The sequence below is a fragment of the Mustela erminea genome, chromosome 7 (genome assembly GCF_009829155.1).
Source record: "Mustela erminea isolate mMusErm1 chromosome 7, mMusErm1.Pri, whole genome shotgun sequence".
NCBI lineage: Eukaryota > Metazoa > Chordata > Mammalia > Carnivora > Mustelidae > Mustela > Mustela erminea.
The window spans coordinates 29937887-29960439 of NC_045620.1; the positions used below are offsets into that span (position 1 = coordinate 29937887).

At 37.9% G+C, this 22553-nt stretch overlaps 1 protein-coding gene across 1 annotated transcript in view; it reads right to left on the bottom strand.

Moving 5' to 3' along the window:
* The window catches only part of RNF24 (ring finger protein 24), a 98687-nt gene that overhangs the window by 17082 nt on the left and 59052 nt on the right, over positions 1-22553 (bottom strand). The window contains exon 2 of the mRNA XM_032351321.1: positions 17399-17548. Within this exon, the coding sequence (XP_032207212.1) occupies positions 17399-17541 (143 nt within the window). The 5' untranslated portion in view covers positions 17542-17548. The remainder of the gene's footprint in view (positions 1-17398; positions 17549-22553) is intronic.

The window sequence follows — 22553 nt, forward strand, 5'->3', positions numbered from 1 at the left end:
CTGTTTTTCTCCATTAAGAATGATATTCGCAGTGGGTTTTTCATAGATGACTTTGATGATATTGAGATATGTACCCTCTATCCCTACACTGAGAAGAGTTCTGATCAGGAAAGGATGCTGTACTTTGTCAAATGCTTTTTCAGCATCTATTGAGAGTATCATATGGTTCTTATTCTTTCATTACTGTGTTGTGTCACATTGATTGATTTGTGAATGTTGAACCAACCTTGCAGCCCTGGAATTAATACCACTTGGTCGTAGTGAATAATACTTTTAATGTACTGTTGGATCCTATTGGCTAGTATTTTGGTGAGAATTTTTGCATCTGTGTTCAAACAAGGATATTAGTCTTTAATTCTATTTTTTTGATGGGATATTTGTCTGGTTTTGGGATCAAGATAATGCTGACTTCATAAAATGAGTTTGGAAGTTTTCCTTCCATTTCTGTTTTTGGGAACAGTTTCAGGACAACAGGAATTAATTCTTCTTTAAATGTTTAGTAGAATTCCCCTGGGAAGCCGTCTGGCCCTGGGCTCTTGTTTGTTTGGAGATTTTTGATGACTGCTTCAATCTCCTTACTGGTTATAGGTCTGTTCAGGTTTTCTATTTTTTCCTGGTTCAGTTGTGGTAGTTTATATGTCTCTAGGAATGCATCAATTTCTTCCAGATTGTCAAATTTGCTGGTGTATAGTTGCTCATAATATGTTCTTATAATTGTATTTCTTTGGTGTTGGTTGTGATCTCTCCTCTTTCATTCATGATTTTATTAATTTGGGTCCTTTCTCTTTTCTTTTTGGTAAGTCTGGCCAGGGGTTTATCAATCTTACTAATTCTTTCAAAGAACCAGCTCCTAGTTTTGTTGATTTGTTCTATTGGTTTTTTGGTTTCTATTTCATTGATTTCTGCTCTAATCTTTATGATTTCTCTTCTCCTGCTGGGTTTAGGCTTTCTTTGTTGTTCTTTCTCCAGCTCCTTTAGGTGTGAGGTTAGGTATACTTGAGACCTTTCTTGTTTCTTGGGAAAGGCTTGTATCACTATATATTTTCCTCTCAGGGCTGCCTTTGCTGTGTCCCACAGATTTTGAACCATTGTGTTTTCATTATCATTTGTTTCCATTATTTTTTTCAATTCTTCTTTAATTTCCTGGTTGACCCATGTTGTTTAGTCTCCATGCATTTGGGTTCTTTCCAAATTTCCTCTTGTGATTGAGTTCTAGCTTCAGAGCACTGTGGTCTGAAAATATGCAGGGAATGACCCAATCTTTTGATACTGGTTGAGACCTGATTTATGACCCAGGATGTGATCTATTCTGGAGAATGTTCCATGTGGACTAGAGAAGAATGTGTATTCTGTTGCTTTGGGATGGGATGTTCTAAATATATCTGTGATGTCCATCTGGTCCAGTGTGTAATGTAAGGCCTTTATTTTCTTGTTGATCTTTTGCTTGGATGATCCGTCCATTTCAGTGAGGGGAGTGTTAAAGCCCGCTACTATTATTGTATTATTGTCGATGTGTTTCTTTGATTTTGTTATTAATTGGTTTATATAGTTGGCTGCTCTCACTTTAGGGGCATAGATACTTAAAATTGTTAGATCTTCTTGTTGGAAAGACCCTTTGAGTATGATATAGTGTCCTTCCTCATCTCTTATTATAGTCTTTGGCTTAAAATCTAATTGATCTGATATAAGGATTGCCACCCCAGCTTTCTTTTGATGTCCGTTAGCATGATAAATTGTTTTCCATCCCCTCATGTTAAATCTGGAGGTCTAGACCTCTTTGGGTCTAAAATGAGTTTCCTGTAGACAGCATATTGATGGTTTTTTTTTTTTTAATCCATTCTGATACCCAGTGACTTTTGATTGGGGCATTTAGCCCATTTACATTCAGGGTAACTATTGAGAGATATGAATTTAGTGCCATTGTATTGCCTGTAAGGTGACTATTACTGTATATTGTCTCTGTTGCTTTCTGGTCTACTACTTTTAGGCTCTCTCTTTGCTTAGAGGAACCCTTTCAATATTTCCTGTAGAGCTGGTTTGGTGTTTACAAATTCTTTTAGTTTTTGTTTGTCCTAGAAGCTTTTTACCTCTCCTTCTATTTTCAATGGTAGCCTAGCTGGATAGAGTATTCTTGGCTGCATGTTTTTCCTCATTTAGTGCTCTGAATATATCATGCTAGTTCTTTCTGGCCTGTCAGGTCTCTGTGGATAAGTCTGCTGCCAATCTAATATTTTTACCATTGTATATTACAGACTTCTTGTCCTGAGCTGCTTTCAGCATTTTCTCTTTGTCACTAAGACTTATAAATTTTACTATTAGATGATGGGGTGTGGACCTATTCTTACTGATTTTGAGGGGGGTTTTCTGTGCCTCCTGGATTTTGATGCTTGTTCCCTTTGCCATATTAGGGAAATTCTCTACAATAATTCTTTCTAATATACCTTCTGCTCCCCTCTTTCTTCTTCTGGAATCCCAATTATTCTAATGTTGTTTCGTCTTATGGTATCACTTATCTCTCGAATTCTCCCCTTGTGGTCCAGTAGTTATTTGTCTCTCTTTTGCTCAGCTTCTTTATTCTCTGTCATTTGGTCTTCTACATCACTAATTCTCTCTTCTGCCTCATTTATCCTAGCAGTAAGAGCCTCCATTTTTTGATTGTACCTCATTAACAGATTTTTCTTATTTCAACTTGGTTAGATTTTAGTTCTTTTATTTCTCCAGAAAGGGCTTTTATTTCTCCAGACAGCATTTCTCTAATCTCTTCCATGCCTTTTTCGAGCCCAGCTAGCACCTTGAGAATCGTCATTCTGAATTCTAGATCTGACATATTACCAAAGTCCATTTTGATTAGGTCCCTAGCCTTCAGTATTGCCTCTTGTTCTTTTTTTTGTGGTGAGTTTTTCCCACTTTGTCATTTTATCCAGATAAAAATATATGAAGGAGAGAATAAAATACTAAAAGGGTGGCAAAGACCCCAGAAAAATGTGCTTTAATCAAATCAGAAGAGTCCCCAAATAATGGGGGGAAGAAAGGGGGCAAAAAGAAGTTCAGAAAAAAAATGTTAAAAAAAATCTATAAAAAAGAAAATATATATTTAGACTGGTGAATAGAACAGAGTCACCCACTTAATTTTGGGAGTATTTTGGTCTCCTAGAAGAAACTACATCCCAAAATTTTAAGAATGAAAAACATATATATATATATATATATATACATATATATATAAAATAAAATATATATATATATGTATATATATATATATATACACACACACACACACACATACATACACAACATAAGGGTAAACATGATGAAGGGATGAAATATGACTATAAAGATGAAAAATCAAAAAAAACCTTTTTTCTAAAAAAGGAGTTGGTAAGTTGGTTAGGAGAATAAAGAAAAAGAAAGTGGAGAGAATTTACTCAGGCTGGAGACTAGAACAAAGCCCTGTGCTAGATTTAGGGTATATTTTGATCTATTAGGAGAAGCTGTATATCAAACTTTTTTAGAAGAAAAAACCCTATGTGTATACAAAAAATAAAGGTAGATACAATGAAGGATAAAATATGACAATAATAATGAAGGTTCAAAAAGATTTTTTTTTTTAAATGAAAGGTATCGTTAAGATAAACTAGTTAAAAAACATTAAGAGAGGGGTGCCTGGGTGGCTCAGTTGTCGGGCATCTGCCTTCAGCTCGGGACATGGTCCCAGGGTTCTGGGATCGAGCCCCGCATTGGGTTCCCTGCTCAGCGGGAGGCCTGCTTCTCCCTCTCCCACTCCCCCTGCTTGTAGTCCCTCTCTCACTGTCTCTTTCTCTCTCTGTGTCAAATAAATAAATAAAATCTTAAAAAAAATTAAGAGAAGAAAGAGCAAAAGTTAAAAAAATTTTAGCATAAGAAAAAAAAAATAAAAAAAACTTAATTAACTTTGCAAGACTAAAGAATCATGGGGAAAAAGCCATGAATTCCATGCTTTGCTTTCTCCTCCTCTGGAATTCCACTGTTCTCCTTAGTAAGCGAACTTGGTCTTGGCTGGATTTCTTGCTGATCTTCTGGGGGAGAGTCTTGTTGTAGTAATTCTCAAGTGTTTTTGCTCGAGGCAGAATTGCACAGCCCTTACCAGGGCCCGGGCTAAGTAATCTGCTTGGGTTCACTTTCAGGAGCTTGTTTTCCCTGAACGCCTTCCATAGAGTTCTAGAGGCCAAGAATAAAATGGTGGTTTCCTCATCTCAGGCTCGGAGGAGCTGAGAGCTAGGGGCCCCACCCCTCAGTGTGCCCTTGGAGAAAAGTGATCACGACCGTCTCCCTGGCCTCTGGCTGTGCTCCGATCTCACCCAGCCTGTGACCAAGCGTCTCTGTCTTTGGTACACAGCCCTGCCTGGAGTCTCCAAACCCAGAAGATCCCTGCACTCCTCCAGGGGGGTCTCCCTGGATCTTATGGGGTGCCTGCTCAAAGAGCAGTGGCCTGACTGTGCCACGGATCACAGCTTAAGGTAACCCCTAGTTGAGAGCTCACTCCTCAACTCCATCTCTGTAGCTGGCTTCCCTGCTCTAATACCTGTGAACTCTGTGACACTCAGACACCCCCAATCCTTCTGTGACCCCGCGGGACCTGAGACCATGCTGTCCCCGCGTGGGCTTCACCCTGGCTTAGCCTCTGGAGCAATGTCCCTCAGTAGAGCAGACTTTTAAAAGTTCTGATTTTGTGCTCCGTTGCTCCGCCACTTGCTGGGAGCCTGCCCCTCCCCCTGCAGTCTATCTTCCCATTGCTTTGGAGTCACTTCTCCACAGGTCCTACCTTTCAGAAAGTGGGTGATTTTCTGTTTTCTAGAATTGCTGCTCTTCTTCTCTTCGATCTCCTGTTGGATTTGTATGTATTCGGAATGGTTTGATAAACTATCTAGTTGATCTCCTGCTACCTGATGTCATCTCAGCCTGCTACTCCTCTGCTATCTTGACTCCTCCCCATCCCAATCCCATCTTGTTTCATTTTTTCCTTCCCTATCCTCCAAAGTTCCCACATTGCCTCTCAAATTCCTCATATCAGGGAGATCATATGATAATTGTCTTTCTCTGACTGACTTATTTCGCTCAGCATAATAGTTCCATCCATGTTGTTGCAAATGGCAAGATTTCATTTCTTTTGATGGCTGCATAGTATTCCATTGTATATATATATATATATACCACGTCTTCTTTATCCATTCATCTGTTGATGGACATCTAGGTTCTTTCCATAGTTTGGCTGTTGTGGACATTGCTGCGATAAACATTCAGGTGCACGTGCCCCTTTGGAGCACTAAATTTGTATCTTTATGGTAAATACCCAGTAGTGCAATTGCTGGGTCATAGGGTAGTTCTATTTTCAACTTTCTGAGGAACCTCCAAGCTGTTTTCCAGAGTGGCTGCACCAGCTTGCATTCCCCACCACTGCTGATGAATACTGAGGTTACTTCCAGTTTGGGGCTATTGTAAATAAAGCTACTACATAAATTCTACATCTCTTAGTGGACATATAGACTCAGTTCTGTTAAGTATACACTGAGGAGTAGATCTGCTAGTCAAAATGCTTGTACCAATTGCTATTCCTAGATATAATGCACTAGAGCGCTTGCTCTTTCACATCTTTGCCACTACTTAGTAGGATCAGTTAAAAAAATTTTAGCCAATCTGGTAGGTATTCAGTGGTATCTCATTTCAGCTTTAATTTGCATTTCCCAATTGATGTTCAGAACCTTTTAAAAAGCTTATTGTTAAGCTTATTGGATAACTTCCTTTATAAAATGCCTGTTTGAGTCTTTAAAAAACGAGCTACCTTTTCCTTATTGATTTGTAGGAGTTATTTATATATTTCAGATGCAAGTCCTCTTTTGGGTCTACATACTGCAATTATCTCCTACTCTATGGCCTGTGTTTTCATTCTTTTGATGGTATCTTTCGAAAGCTTTTAATTTAAGTCCAAGTATAAACTCGTCCCAATAATGTCAGTCCTTTTTGCATCCAGATAAAGAATCCTTGCCTACCCCCAGATCAGGAAGATATTCTCTTGTGTGTATGTGCAAACAATTTGTTATTTTACCTGTCACATTTAGGTATCCATCCAAAATTACTTATGATCCATCTGAAATTAGTCTTTATATATGATGTGATGTAGGGGTCAAGATTCTTTTTATCCACACGCAGATTTTCAGTTGATTCATTTGATTCATTCACATATATATTTTTAAAAGATTTTATTTATTTATTTGACAGAGAGAGATCACAAGTAGGCAGAGAGGCAGGCAGAGAGAGAGGAAGGGAAGCAGGCTCCCTGCTGAGCAGAGAGCCTGATGCGGGACTCGATCCCAGGACCCTGAGATCATGACCTGAGCCGAAGGCAGCGGCTTAACCCACTGAGCCACCCAGGCACCCGATTCATTCATATATTGATTCATTTATTTATTATATGTGGGGTTATTATTTAAAAGACCCTATTCTTCCTACTGCATAGCAGTGGCATATCTGTCATAAGTCAGATCCAGTATGTAGGTCTGTTTCTAGAGTTCTATCTATTCCATTAGTCTGTTTGCCTATTCCTGCATACTGGATTGAAAGTGTCAAAAATTCATGTCTGCTAGAACCTCAGAACACAATTCTATTTGCAAATAGAGTCTTTGTCGATTATTTAGTTAAAATGAGGCCACATTAAATCCAATACGACTGGTGTAGAAGAAGAGGAGAGGACATACAGAGACACAGGTAAGAAGGCCAGGTAAAGAGAGAAACAGACTGAAATCAGGCAGGTACAAGCCAAAGAACATCAGAGATTTCTGGTAGCTACCAGAAACTAGGTAAGAGGCCAGGAAGGATTCTCCCCTAGAGCCTTCAGAGGGAGCATGGACCTGATGACATCTTGATTTCAAACTTCTAACCTCCAGAACTGTGAGACTAGAGTTCTGTTATTTTTAAGCCACTTGGGTTTGTGGTACATTGTTATAGCAGTCCTGGGAAATGATGCACCTAGTGTCATTACATTAGTTTTTGTTTTGTTTTGTTTTTGAAGACTTTATTTATTTATCAGAGGGAGCGAGCACAGGAGGGGGAGTGGCAGGCAGAGAGGGAGAAGCAGACTCCTCGCTGAGAAAGGAGCTGGACGTGTGACTCAATCCCAGGACTCTGGGATCACCACATGAGCCAAAGGCAGACATGTTGTCACTGAGCCACCCAGGTATCCCCACATTAGCTTTTTTTGTTCCTTTTAGCTTCTATTCTGAAATAATTTCGGACTTATAGAAAAGCTTCAAAAAATAGAGTTCACATAGACTTTCCTCCCAGATTTTCCAATGTTCACAACTTACACAATCATTGTACAATAATCAAAACCAGGAAATTAACACTGATATTACTATTATTTTATTACTATTATATTATTTATTACTTATTTATTATTACTATAATATTATCATAAAATTAAACAAACCGTTTCAATTTCAAACTTTTTTTTTAAAAAGATTTTATTTATTTATTTGACAGACGGAGATCACAAGTAGGCAGAGAAGCAGGCAGAGAGAGGAGGAAGCAGGCTCCCTGCTGAGCAGAGAGCCCGATGTGGGGCTAGATCCCAGGACCCTGGGATCATGACCTGAGCCGAAGGCAGAGGCTTTAACCCACTGAGCCACCCAGGCGCCCCGTTTTTCAAACTTTTTTTTTCATTAACCTCCTTTTCCTGTTCTTTTATCCAATCTAAGATCCTACCTTGCATTTATTTAGGTCTCCTTAGTCTCCTCCAATCCCTGAAAATTCTTTAGTTTTCCCTTGACTTGCAAGATTTTGACACATTAGCCATGATCATTTAGTTATGGCAGTGTCTACTGGGTCTCTCCACTGTAAAAGTTACTATTTCCCTTGGGGAGCCTGGGTGGCTCAGTGGGTTAAGCCTCTGCTTTTGGCTCAGGCCATGATCTCAGGGTCCTGGGATCGAGCCCCACATCCAGGCTCTCTGCTCAGCAGGGAGCCTGCTTCCTGCCGCTTCCCCCGGCCCCCGCCCCCGCTGCCGCCTCTCTGCCTACTTGTGATCTCTGTCAAATAAATAAATAAAATCTTAAAAAGAAAAAAGTTACTATTTCCCTCTTTGTGACTGATCAATCAATATCTTGCAGGAGAGATGTTGAAACTATGCAAATACCCTATTTTTTCCCCTCAAACTTTTGCCCACTGATTTTAGCACCCATCTTGCTACAGTTACTGTAGTGGCTGCATGGTGATAGTTTTATAGTTTTCTAATTCCTAGTATATTAACTGGAATTCTTCTGTATGGAAGAGATGTCCCATCTTCCTTATTTATTTATATCTGTAGTAACTTGTGGATATTTGTTTTAGTCTATGGGTTATAATTCAGTAAGATCATTATTTATTTTGTTGCTCAAACTGATTTGGGTTTGGCCTTTAGGAGCTCCACCAGGCTGACTCGTGTCCTTTCAGCTTGCCCTTACCCTTTTCCATGCATGTCCTTGCTTACTCGTATGAAAAGGTGTTCCAAGCTCATCTTGTATTTCCCATGCCCCAGTTGTAGAAGTGGTTAACACTTCTTCGAAAGAGTCTTACTATTTAGAAACCAAATTCTGAGTGCTAGATGAATAGCACTTTGTTTTAAATACTGGGGCTTTGAAACAAGTTTCGGGTCTGATAGTGTTAAGTCCTCAAGCTCTGCTTTTGACTACTGTCTTGGCTATTCTTGATCCTCTGCACTTCCATATAAATTTTATGAGGTAGTCAGTTTCCAAAAAAATCTGCTGGGATTTTAACTGAGGTTGTACATAGAATTTATAGATCAACTGTGGGAATAACTGACATCTTGCAAGTCTAAGTTTCCAAACTATGAACACAATATATTCCTCTGTTTGTTACATCTTCTTTCTTTTTACACGTTTCTAGGTAGGGCACTTGTAATTTTCTATATTTTTGATTATAACATTATATAGTACTTGTGAAGTGGATCTCATAGTGGTTTTAATTTTCACTTCCTTTATGATCAATGATCATAAAGGTGAGATCCAGATGTTCTATTTGAACATCTTTTCATGTATTTCTTGGCCATTCATATATCCTTTTTGGGAAAATGGCTATTTATTTAAGTCTTTTGTCTATTTTAAAATTCAGTTGTCTTTCATCATTGAGTTGTTAGAAATTTTAAAAAATATACTCTGGTTATTAAATCCTTATCAGATATATGAATTGGAGGGATGCCTGGGTGGCTTAGTTGGTTAAGTGTCTGCCTTCAGCTCAAGTCATGATCCTGGGGTTCTGCATCAGGATCCCTGCTCAGTGGGATGCCTGCTTCTCCCTTTCCTGCTCTCCCTGTTTGTGATCTCTGTCAAATAAATAAATAAAATCTTAAAAAAATGATATATGAATGGGAAATATTTCTCTTCCATTCTGTAGATTATCTTTTTACCTTTTTTTTAAAAAAATAAAAGATTTATTTATTAGAGAGAGAGAGAGAAAGAATATATGCAAGTGAGGGCAAAGGGAGAAGAGAATCTCCAGCAGACTCCATGCACAGAGTCTGAAATGGGGCTCAATCTCATGACCCCGAGATCATGACCTGAGCTGAAATTAAGAGTCAGACGCTTAACTGACTGAACCACACAGGCTCCTCCTTTATTTTTACTTTCTTGATAATGTTCTCTGATACACAAATGTTTTTAATATTTGTGAGTCTTATCTATTCTTTCTTTTGTTGCTTGTGCTTTTGATGTCAAATCTAAGAAATCATTTCCTTTTAAACACTGTTTTGGCTATTCAGGGCCCCCTGCAGTTCCAGATCAGCTGAGGGTCAGTTTTTCCATATAAAAGGCTACTGGAATTTTGATAGGGAGTGCAATGAATCTGTAGGTTGCTTTGAGAAGTACTGCCAACTTAATAATATTGAGTCTTCTAATCCATAAACATACAGAATGCCTTTCCATTTATTTAAGTCTTCTTTAATTTCTTTCAGCAGTTTCTGTAGTTTTCAATGTACAAGTCTTCTACCTCCTTGGTTAATTTTATTCCTAAGAAGTTTATTCTTTTGGATGCTATTGTAAATGGATTGTTTATTTTCTTTTCAGATCACTCCTTGCTGATGTATAGAAACACAACCAATTTTTGTGTATTGATTTTGTACCCTGAAACTTTGCTTAATATGTTAGGTCTAGAGTTTTGTGTGTGTGTGTGTGTGTGTGTGTGTGTGTATTCTGTGGGATTGCCAATACTATACAGAATCATGTCATCTGCAATAAGATAGTTTTGCTTCTTTCCAATTGGATGCCTTCTATTTCCCTTTCTTGCTTAACTACTCTGGCCAGAACTGCTAATACAATGCTAAACAGCCTTGGTGAAAACAGGTACCTTTGTTTCGTTCCTGATCTTAGGGGGAAAGCTTTCAGTCTTTCACCACTGGGTGTGATGTTAATTGTGGGTTTTCTTAAATGCCATTTCTTGTGTCAGTTTTGATGCACTACATTTTTTTCTAGGAAAATATCCAATTCAACTAAAATTTCAAACTTATTGGCATAAAGTTGTTCATAATATACATTTTGATCTTATAATATTTGTAGGATTTATAGTACTGTCCTCTTTTTCAATTTTTTAAAAAAGATTTTATTTTTAAGTAATCTCTGCACTCAATAAGGGGACTGAACTAAGTACTCTGAGATCCAGAGTCACACGCTCTACTGACTGAGCTAGCCAGGGGCCCCACATTTCTGATATTAGTAATTTATGTTTTTTCTCCTCTTTTTCCTGATCAATTCTTTCTGGAGATTCATTAATTTTGTTAATCTTTCCAAAGAATCAGCTTTTGGCTTCAGTGATTTTATTATACATTTGTTTTCTATTTCATTGATTTCGGTGCCTGGGTTTTTAATTTTCTTCTACTTTCTTTTGGATTTAATTGGCTTTTTTTTTTAAGCTCTATTAAAGGAAAACATATAACTGGTTTTCAGCCTGTCTGTAAAATATATTTTTAAAACTATAAATTTCTCTTTCTTAGGTCTAATTTATTACTCACGTAGTTCAAATCATCTATATCCTTACTGCTTCTTTTTGTCTGCTTGTTTTACAAGAAAAGTGTTCAGTACATTTTCATGTAAAGAATAAAATGAATTCCATTAGAGTTCATTAAAATGAGGCTGGATCTGCATATTTGTTTGACTCTTTTAGTTGGATCTACATATTTTTCCAAAGCATCATTATATCCAACCACAGCATAAACCAATTTGTGCTCACCTTTTTCTTTAATCCATGCTTCATAATTCATCGCTTCTAGGAACTCCTCCTTAAATTAACTTCACCTTTCTGATCATTCCTTTACTCTAAGTTCCATTAATTACCTAATATTTTACATTAAACTGTTTTATTTTCCATTTGCTACACATTTAACAGTTACCTTTTTGCTATTCCTTCCAGGAAACATACTAGTAATATAGATTGTGACTTACTTGGTGAAGAGAGGTGAGAATGGGGAATAATACTTTTCTTTCCTTTTTCTTATATAGTTTGTTATCCACTATTTAAAAGAAAAGCAAAATAGGTACTGTCTTCATTAAAAAATTCCAGGTTCAAATGCAAATCTGTCTTTTAAGAGTGATTATGAAATTCTAAAATTGTTATTTTGAAATGAAGCCTAATAAACACAACTGATTATTGTTTAAGGTTAAGAGCACATGTTCTGGGGTCAGATACAAATGGGTTTGAGTCTCAGCTCTAACCAATTTTTATCTGTGTGACTGTAAGATAATTATTTAACTTCTGTAAAATAAAGATAATAAAATTACCTAGTTCAACTGCAGTGCACAGCACAGGGGCTGAAAGACAGTAAGTGCTGAATAAATACTGATTCCTAAAGAAGTATCTAAGAGGGTGTGATTAACAATGCTGAATAGTAGGGTGCCTGGCTGATTCAGTTGGTCAAGCAACTGCCTTTGGCCCAAGTCATGATCCCGGAGTCCCAGGATAGAGCCCCGCATCAGGCTCCCAGCTCCACCGGGAGTCTGCTTCTCCCTCTGACCTTTTCCTCTTTCATGCTCTCTCTCACTGTTTCTCTCTCAAATAAATCAATAAAATCTTAAAAAAAAAAAAAAAAGCTGCATAGTGCTGGAGAAAATTACAAAACTGTATAGCTGATGGCCACAATAAATCTGTGGTCTCCATTCTCAGTTTAGACTCTCCACTTGTTTTCTAATTCTATCTATTCATTCTCAGTATGCTAAGCTTCCATACAGTGGTAATTCAAATTCTTGCCACTCTCTTCAAGCTTTATCCTACCATTCCCTTCCACATCATTTTCAACTACTTTAAAGTGAAAGAAAGATTATCAGGTATGAAAGCTCTCTGGTTTCACATACTTACAAGTCCCAGACTAAACATGGTTTAACTTTGTGCTTTTCAACTTTAAGATGGTGCTAACGTCCTACAAGAGAATATCTTGTATCTTGTAAAGTCCTACAAGAGAGTATCAGACAGCATATTGCTAGCCTGGAAAAGATCAAAATCCAAACCTTACTTTGGATTTTGATCTTTTTCCAGGCTAGCAATATGCTGTCTGATACTCTTTTGTGATGCTGGGCAATGGTAGTAGCTGCAGCTCCCAAGTCAGCCACACAATCATGAGGGTAAACAAGCTGTACACTTACAACGATTCTGTACCAATACAACCCTTTCAGTTTTTCCCTTTCAGTACAGTACTCAATAAATTACACTAGATATTCAACACTTTATTATAAAATAGGCTTTGTGTTAGATGATTTTGCCTAACTGTAATCTAACCTAAGTGTTTTGAGCCCATAAAGGTAGGCTAGGCTAAGCTATGATGTGCAGCAGGTTAGGTGTATTAAATGCATTTCTGACTTAAGATATTCTCAATTTACCATGGGTTTGTTGAGACAAAATCCCATTACAAGTTGAGGAAGCTCTATACATGTGTATCATTTTCCACAGTTACTTTCATCTCTGTCTTAAGAAGGATCTCCTGCTTAGAACAAATGCCACTTGAACTTTTATGTGAGTCTCTTCTTACCTCCATGGCTCCTTCTTTCTTAAAAATCCTCCACATCTAGCTCATTCTCCTTAGTATTATTTATATTTTATATGTTTACAAATATGCTCAAATCTCTTAAACAAACACCAAAATAGTCCCTTGATTCTACAGCAAACCATACCCCTCCCCCATCCCACCCCAACCTAATGTTTTCTCAGCCAAGATTCTTCAGAGAGGAGGTCATATTTCTTGTATCCATTTTCACCTGCTGGTTAGGCTTTGCCCAATTACAGCTCACCTTTCATCACCCCTGTATCCACGCTACTAAAACTTTCCTAACTAAAATTATAGATGCAAACCTAATTATCAAATGTAATGAGAACATTTCAGTTCTTCTTTTACTGGACATCCACGAAAGCAGCTGACACAACTGACTCAATCCACGGAAACCCTACTTATGGGGTACTGGTCTCATGATTTTCTGCCTATCTTCTGCTATCCCCTCCAAGTGTCTTCTATGGGCTCCTCTTAAATATCAAATTTTCCTAGGATTTGGTCCTGTACCTATTTTATTTCACTATACACATTCTCTCTAGGGGACACTCCTGGCCTTAGCCTCTACCTATTATTACATGACCTCCTATTTTAAGACCAGACCTATATATATAAGCTTTAGACCTATATATCCAATTGTGTACTAAACAGTTTGACTATTACACTGGAAACACAGTCCTCCCATGTCTAAAACGGAATCTATTATACTTCCACCCCAAACTTGCCTATCCATTTTCTGTCTCTAGACTGCTATCTACCTGGCTGCCAACCAGAAGTCCAGGAAAAATTCTGAGCTGCCCATCATTAATGTCTGGTCACCAAATTCTGTTCATTTTCTCCTGACAAATATTACTTACAACCATCCATAACAACCTCTCTGGCTCTACTATCATTATCATTGCTAGCAAGGTAAGATGTCCTCTTTTTGTGTTCCAGTAGTGATCTATTCATTATCTTGGCTCAATACCTTATAATTTCTATTAGATAACTCACAATCTCCCCTGTAATTTCAGTTTTCGACTTTATCAAAATTATATATGCCCAAGTTTCAAAGTCATATATAGTTCTACAAGGTTAGTAATAAAAAAAATCAGCCCTCTGCCCTCTCCCTTTTAGCTTACTATTTTGATGTTTCTTTCCATGTCTTTAAATACCTTCCTTATGTTGCTGCTTCTTGATTTTTTACTTTTATGCATATCTAATGACTTCCTACTAGGGGCACCATTCTTTCATTTACCCAACAAACATTTATTAAATGCCAGTATTCTGCCAGGCACTGCTATGAGTGTTTGGGATACAGTAAGCAAAACAAATATCTATCTGGGCAGAGATAAATAACAGAATATTATATTATAACAGAATATTATATTATTCATTATAAAGCAGTATCATTGCTAGCAAGGTAAGATGTCCTCTTTTTGTGTTCCAGTAGTGATCTATTCCTAACGCTATCATGGGCAGAAGATTCTACACTACAGTACTGTATAAGACTGTGATTGTACTCTTATGTTCCTCCTAAAGTTCTGATGAGTCTGGTGTGACTAGAGGGATCTCTCTGCGTGAGAACAGAAGAGCCTCCTGGAAAGGTGTTAGAGACCTTAAGTTATGTTCAAAAATGGGCTTGGATCATTTTAAAAGAGCCGAATCCATGAATTTCCAGATTAACTGCAAAGGACTTGTTAAATCCAAATTTAACATACGAAAGGTTAAAAGTAACAAACTGGGATCATCAGGAAAAGGTCCTTAGATCATGATTTAATTTCCAAAATGGTACCACTGACTTGGAAATGAAATTTAGAAATGTTTAAACTTGACTGGCTTCTTTGATTAGACAAGGTAATTTTATTTTAGTGTCGCAGATCCCCACTTGCTTTGTTAGCTGAATAATAAGCATACAGAAAGGATAAAAAGAAGTATAATAATAATGTAAAAACAATGCTATCATTTTTTCCCTTTCTCTTTACCTATTTGCCTGGTTATTAGAAGGAATACAATGAGGTATGGGGTGCCTGGGTGGCTCAGTGGATTAAAGTCTCTGCCTTTGGCTCAGGTCATGATCTCGGGGTCCCGGGATTGAGCCCCGCATCTGGCTCTCTGCTCAGCGGGGCGCCTTCTTTCCCCTTCCTCTCTGCCTACTTGTGATCTCTGTCTGTCAAATAAATAAAATCTTAAAAAAAAAAAAAAAAAAAAGGAATACAATGAGGTAAAATGGTGTTTCACAACTGATTTCTCAAAAGATTTACACAGAATCACAATTGGTATATTAGTGTTTTTCTTAAAACAGGAAGGTTAAAGGCTTAATTCTTTGACATAGTAATAAAAATTATACTATGAGCTAGTTTACAATACTTTAGAATATTTTACATATATAAAACCCCTTCTTTAATAAGCCTTTAAAGATATTTTGTTATGTTTTATTATTTTTATCTTCTTTTAAAATATAATTTGGTTTCAAATGTTAAGTTAACAAATTTCTTAGTTAAAAACCACTATCTGTAGGGAAATTACCAAAAAATTTAGTAGGTCTGAGAAAAGGAACAACAACAACAAAAAATCAGCATTCTTCTGCCATCTTCCCCAGAGATAATTATTTTAAAGTTACAAAGACCTATTTTTGCTATGGGTAATTGCTTAATTTAAAAAAATAAGCTGAATATTTATATAAAATTTATCAAACTATTATTATTTTTAAAGATTTTATTTATTTGAGAGAGAGTGAGAGAGCGTGCATGAGAGCACATGAATGGGATGAGGGGCAGAGGGAGAAGCAGACTCCCGATGAGCAGGGAGCCTGATCTGGGACTTGATCCCACTACCCTGGGATCATGACCTGAGTGGAAGGCAGATGCCTAAGGGACTGAGCCACTCAGGGGCCCCTATCAAACTATTATTAAAGAAATGTTAGAAAGAAGGCATTTATGGAAATAGATTTTTAAAAAATCTTTTCCTAATGCTATAATTACATGAGCTAAAGTGTTCATTACTCTGATAAAGACCTAAAAATCATAACCAACCAGCATATCTATGAGATAAGAGGTGACTATATTTTGTGAGAACTTCAGAAAAGATTCACTTTATATGAAGAATATAAATTCACTTGTCAGAATACTGGAAATACACACTAAAAGTGTTTGAATTTTACCATCAGTGAGTGACCACTGGTGGAAACAATTAATTATTGCTGAAAGATATCTGTTGATGGTATTTACCTTGACCATAATCATATATTATGCAAATACTAAAAATTGTTAGAAGTATAGTTGTTTAGTAAAACCCAGTTTTTCTACTCTTACTTATAACACTCTTTGAACAATATAGTTTACGAATTTTTGTAGTCTGAGTTTTGGCTTTGAAAATTAGATCCTATCTAAAAACTTATAAGAAGAAGATACTTCATTAAATAATTATAAGTAAGTGAACTGTGAATCTTTACTGGCCAAATCCATTACTCCTTTTCAAGTGAGGTGTCACTTATCTGTATATGTGCTGTAGAGCTTGTGGAGTATTTAGTGGCGTTTTTAAAAAGTTTTTACTTATTTGTGAGAAAGAGGGAGAGGCATGAGCAGTAGGGGGAGGGGCAGGAGAGGGAGAGGTAGACTCCCTGCTGAGCAGGGAGCCCAATGCAGGACCCATGGGATCCCAGGACCCTGGGATCATGACCCAAATCAAAGGCAGACCCAACCAACTGAGACACCCAGGTGCCCTGAATATTTAGTGTTTTATGTAGATAATCAATCACCTGAACACCTGACCAAAGGAGCTTGAAATCTTAAGAGATCACAAGAACCTGTTTAAAGGCTCAGATCTTGTCTTGGACAATGTTTTCTGATCCCTAATAACTTTAGCTGACAATGATGTAATACCCTTCTTGAAAAAATACCCTGAAATCTGTGAACGTAGATTAAATCTTGGGAACAGAAAATGACGTAAGTGTACCTAGACCAGGTACTAATACGTTAGAAAAATAAATGACAATTTTCTTCTCTAGAGTAAAACATTTCATCAGCAGGAAGGAGTGAAGACTTTATAAAGGTGTTTACTGATAAGTAACTAACACGCAGAAGGTTAAAATATTAAGCAACCTTAATTTTAGAAACTTTGCTAATTATTGGGGTGCTTGGCTGGCTCAGTTAGAGGAGTGTGCAGCTCTTGATCTTGGGTTCGTGAGTTTGAGCCCCACACTGGGTGTAGAGATTGCTTAAATAAGCAAACTTAAAAAAAAAAAAAAGAAAGAAAATTTGCTCATTATCACACTTACATAATTTTTTAACATAAGGGCAAAGAACTGATTTATAATTGATTGTTTAACATAGTCTGAAGTAACAAAGAATGAAAATTGATTACCTAATCAAGTAGCAACAGAAGAGTAAACTGAGGATGAAGACAAATATAGCAGTGCCAAAAACCACAATATATATGTTGAGAGGCAGATTCTGGAATCCAATATTAGGCATCCTGAAGTTGTAATGTGGGAAATCCGAGCTCATGGATGAACTGTAGGGATAGAAAAGAATGGAAAAAAATTAGGGTATAAGACTAAGAATCAAGATAGCATTATCTTTGTATGTATACAAGGCAATGATATTAAGACTTGACACCATCTGAAACAAATATGATAGTTAATATTCTTGCCATTCATCTAATTTTCATGCCAAAAATATTTTCTGAGTACTTATTATGTACCTGACACTATTCTATAAGCTTGAGATCCTACCTAAAAAACTTTTACAGGTTATATTCATTCATTAAAAGGTATTTTCACTGGGACACCTGAGTGGTTCAGTCCGTTAAGTGTTTGCCTTTGGCTCTGGTCATGGGATTGAGTCTGGCACTGCTGAGCAAGGAGCCTGCTTCTACCTCTGCCTGCCACTCCCCCTTCTTGTGCTCTCTGACAAATAAATAAACAACTTCTCAAAAAAAAAAAAAAAGTATTTTGCTGAAGTAATGCCAGGAATTAATAAACATATGAACAAGTTCAAGCTCAAACTCCTCAGGCTCTCAGCTCAGCTGGAAGTCTGCTTCTCCATCTTATTCTTCCTCTGTGCTCTCTCTCAAATAAATAAATAAAATCTTAAAAAAAATAGCAGCATTAATAATAGTAAAATATTGGAAATAACAAATCTCATAAGGAGGCAGTGATTAAATATGTTTAATCATGTTACAGTATTATGAGGTCATGAAAATCTGTTTTAGTAAATTTTAATGTCAAGGGCAATATAAAGATATATGGGAGAGGAGCCCAGGTGGCTCAATGGGTTAAATGCCTGGCTTTTGATTGTGGCTCAGGTTGTAATCTCAGTGTCATGGGATTGAGCCCTGTATTGGGCTCTACGCGGGGGGGGGATATGATGATGAGGGGGGAATCTGCTGGAGATTCTCTCCCCCACCCCTCCCTGCTCACATATGCACTCTCTCCCAAATAAATAAATCTTTAAAAAAAAAAAAAGATTTATTTATTAATTTGTCAGAGAGAGAGAGAGAGAGAGAGAACAAGCAGGGGGAAGCAGGCTCCCTGCTGAGCAAGGAGCCTGATGTGGGACTTGATCCCAGGGTCCTGGGATCATGACCTGAGCTAAACGGAGATGCTTAACCAACTGAGCCACCCAGGTATCCCTAAATAAACACGTATTTTTCTTTTAAGATTTTATTTATTTATTTATTTATTTGACAGACAGATCACAAGTAGGCAGAGAGGCAGGGAAGCAGGCTCCCTGCTGAGCAGAGAGCCCAACTCAGGACTCGATCCCAGGACCCTGGGATCATGACCTGAGCTAAAGGCAGAGGCTTTAACCCACTGAGCCACCAGGTGCCCCAAATAAACACAGCTTGAAAAAAAAAAAAAAGATACATGGGAAAAATTTAAGCAGGCTATAGATTATATATAAAATATCCCAATGCACCTCTGCCTTTGGCTCAGGTCATGATCTCAGGGTCCTAGGATCGAGCCCCACATCCGTGCTCTCTGCCGCAGGGAGCCTGCTTCCCCCGCTCCCCCCCTGCCTGCCTCTCTGCCTACTTGTAATCTGTCAAATAAATAAATAAAATAAAATAAACAAAACAAAAAAAAATCCCAATTTTGGAAAAGGTTGAAAGAAATGTGTACATACTGGTGTATATGTGTGTATAGCAGAAAAAAGCCTGAGAGCCAACATGTCAACATGTTAACAGTGGCTTGTGGTTTACTAGTCATTTTGATTTTCTTCTTTTTTTAACTTCCTTTATTAGGTTAGGCCCTGTTCTAAGCATTTTACTGGCTTTATTTTATCTTCACATAATACCTCTATAGATATATACCTACAGATAGGTAGTATCTCCCATTTTATAGATAAGGACACCAAATCTTAGAGAGTTTTGATCACATAGTCATGAGTGACCAAGTATGTATGGCAGCCAAGCCTTCTCCAACTCCAAAGCCAGTGAACCCATAGCCTATATGCTCTATGGTCTTTCTCTTGTATTGATTTTATAATCAGAAAACAGCAAATATTGTCCACACATTTAAAAAGGGGCTATTTCTGTCAATTTGGTAATACTTAATGGATCACCACACAGTTCAAATTCCATGAGTGGAGGCTGACCTCTCCATTGGATGATGAGTTTTAGTGATAAAGTGGCTCATCACACCTTTTCACTAGAACTTTTCTCCTCATTGTGATTCATTACAAAAGAAAGAGCAACTGCCAGGCCTGATTATCAAGATTAAGTACTGATAACTGAATTATAACAGTGACTACTGCCAAAATCGAAACAAAACAAAGACCTACCAAACACTGCTATCTTTTATATAATGTAAATTTTAAAAGTGTTTACAGATTTTTTATGTCTTTTTTGGTTCCTAGAAGAATATACTTATAGATACTACTGAGATACTAACTGGCTATATGCGATATCTAATGAGTTATTACTTTAAAAAAATTTATTTTGAGAGAGTGCATATGCACACAGACGTGGGGAGGGGCAGAAGGAGAGGGAGCAGACTCCCCACTGAGCATGGAGCTCAAGGCAAGGCTTGGTCCCATGACCCTGAGACCATGACCTGAGCTGAAGTCAAGAGTCGGCACTCAACCGACTAAGCCACCCAGGTGCCCCACAACTTATTACTTTTATTACTTACTAATTTCCAGCTTCTAATAACTTATACCAGGAAGTCAACAGCTGCAAAGGACAACTTCATCCCAAGGAAACTCTTCTCTGAGAACGTCCATGTAAAAATAATGGGTAATATTTAATTTTGAACTTTTAGCAATTTTTTTCAAGTTGCTTTTTTACTCAGATACATAATTTTCCTTTCCTACACTCAGATCATCTTGGAAGGGAAGGAAAGAGTTAAGGAGTATTTTATTTATTTGTATTTATAATATATCTAGCACATACATTAGAGTGTTGTAAGAAAATTATAGCTGCACTAAACTTAACTCTTAATCTCCACATCATTGAGAGGCCTCACTTGATGACCCTTGTTATAGTCAAGACTTGGATGGCAGTCCTTCAGTCCCTTAGAAATATCCCTCACCAGACAAACAAGGCTTGGTAAAAGAACTCTCACCTTAGGAAATAAGAGATTAAACACCCATGCTGGAAGGTTTAATAGAGAGGAAACAGGGAAACAGAAAGTGTGTATTGTAGAAAAAGGAACAGGTTTGCAGTCAGCAACTCTGGATGTTGTTCCCAGGATATTACTAACTAGATGTCAGTATTAGGTCCATCTATATCTTCATTTTCTCATCTTTCAAGTGGAAAAATGCCTATTCTATCAACTTCAAGGGATTCCTGGAAGGATAAAATAAAACCACAGATACTGAAGTATCTGAAAGAGTTAGTACAAAATACTAAGGTTTTAGTGCATTTGTGTGTGTGAGAGCACATTTTGGCAGGGATAACAAGGAGGAGTGACTTTAAGTAAAAGAACATAAGGGGCACGTGGGTGCTCAGTGGGTTAAGCCTCTGCCTTTGGCTCAGATCATGATCTCAGGGTCCTGGGATCGAGCCTCGCATCGGGCTCTCTGCTCAGTGGGGAGCCTGCCTCCCCCTCTCTCTCCCTGCCTCTCTGCCTACTTGTGATCTCTGTCAAATAAATAAATAAAATCTTAAAAAAAAAAATTAAAGAACATAAAAGAAGCCTTGACCAAGATCAAGTCTCTGGGAAGGATTTCACCAAACCAAGAGCTCCTTTCTCAGGGAGCTCCTCTGCACATGCTGCCAAGCTTTGTGTCAAGTGGCCTGCCAGCCTAGTCCCCAGAGGCAGGAACTGGAAACTTACTCTGGCTAAAGGCAGCCATCAATATAGGCCAGCAGGGAGTGTGTCAATGGTGTGAGAATGTTGCTCTGCAGGAGTCCTTGCACTGGGTGGCATCACCAACAAACCTGAGGAATTCTGAACAGGTACACAGACATGTAGAGTATGAAAGGTAGCACTGTCATTAGAAGAGGGAACAGATGTCTATCTCAGTGTTCCTGAGACCTGGCTGCTGAGATTTGTCTAAGTTTTCCCTTCTTAGCAGCGCCTTACAACCTATTACCAGAGGGGTGGGGCTGGTAGAGGATAGCTGATGCAGAATACATTTTAGGAATTTTCTCCCATTCTTTTGATAATTTAATTGCTTAGCTACAATTGAAATTTTGGCCCAATAGTCTAAATAGATGGTGTCTTGTTTCAGATGTTAATCCTAGTCTAGTGACACTTCAGTTTTATAGTATTTTCATCATAATATCTTTTCAGCATGAGCGTTAATCTTTTACAATAAGGTCATTTTTTAAAAAAGAGAAACACATCTGAGTCTGGGTGACTCAGCTGGTGAAGCAGCGGACTCTTGATTTTGGCTCAGGTCATGATCTTAGGGTTGGGGAGATCAAGTCCCATGTAAGGCTCTGCAAGCAGCAGGGAGTCTGCTTAAGATTCTCTCCCTCTCCCCCTGCCCCTCTGCCTCACCTGTGTGCTCTCTAAAATAAATGAATAAATCTTTTAAAAAAATCCACTATTATCATCCTAGTAATAAGCATACTTTGTTAGGTATTACAAATGTAAAAATTATTTAGGAGCTGCTCCTTGTGGGAGTGACGAGGAGAAACAGAACTGCTGGATCTTGGCATTTCTGATTTCATTTGCATAAAAGCCTTTCCCTCCTTATGAAATTCATAGCTCCTGATATCTCTAGTCTTGGTCTCAATTTCAAATCATCTAATCAGGTTATTTTAAAAAAGAAAAGAGGGGCACCTGGGTGGCTCATTTGGTTAAGCATTGGCCTCTGGCTCAGGTCATGACCCCAGGGTCCTGGGATTGAACCCTGCATTGGGTTTCCTGTTCAGCAGGGAGCCTGCTTCTCCCTGTCCTGCTCCCCCTACCAGTGCATGTACTCCCTCTCTGTCGAACAAATAAAATCTTTTTTAAAAAATTAAAAATTAAAAAAGAAAAGAAGGGGCGCCTGGGTGGCTCTGTGCTTAAGCCTCTGCCTTCGGCTCAGGTCATGATCCCAGGGTCCTGGGATGGAGCCCCACATCC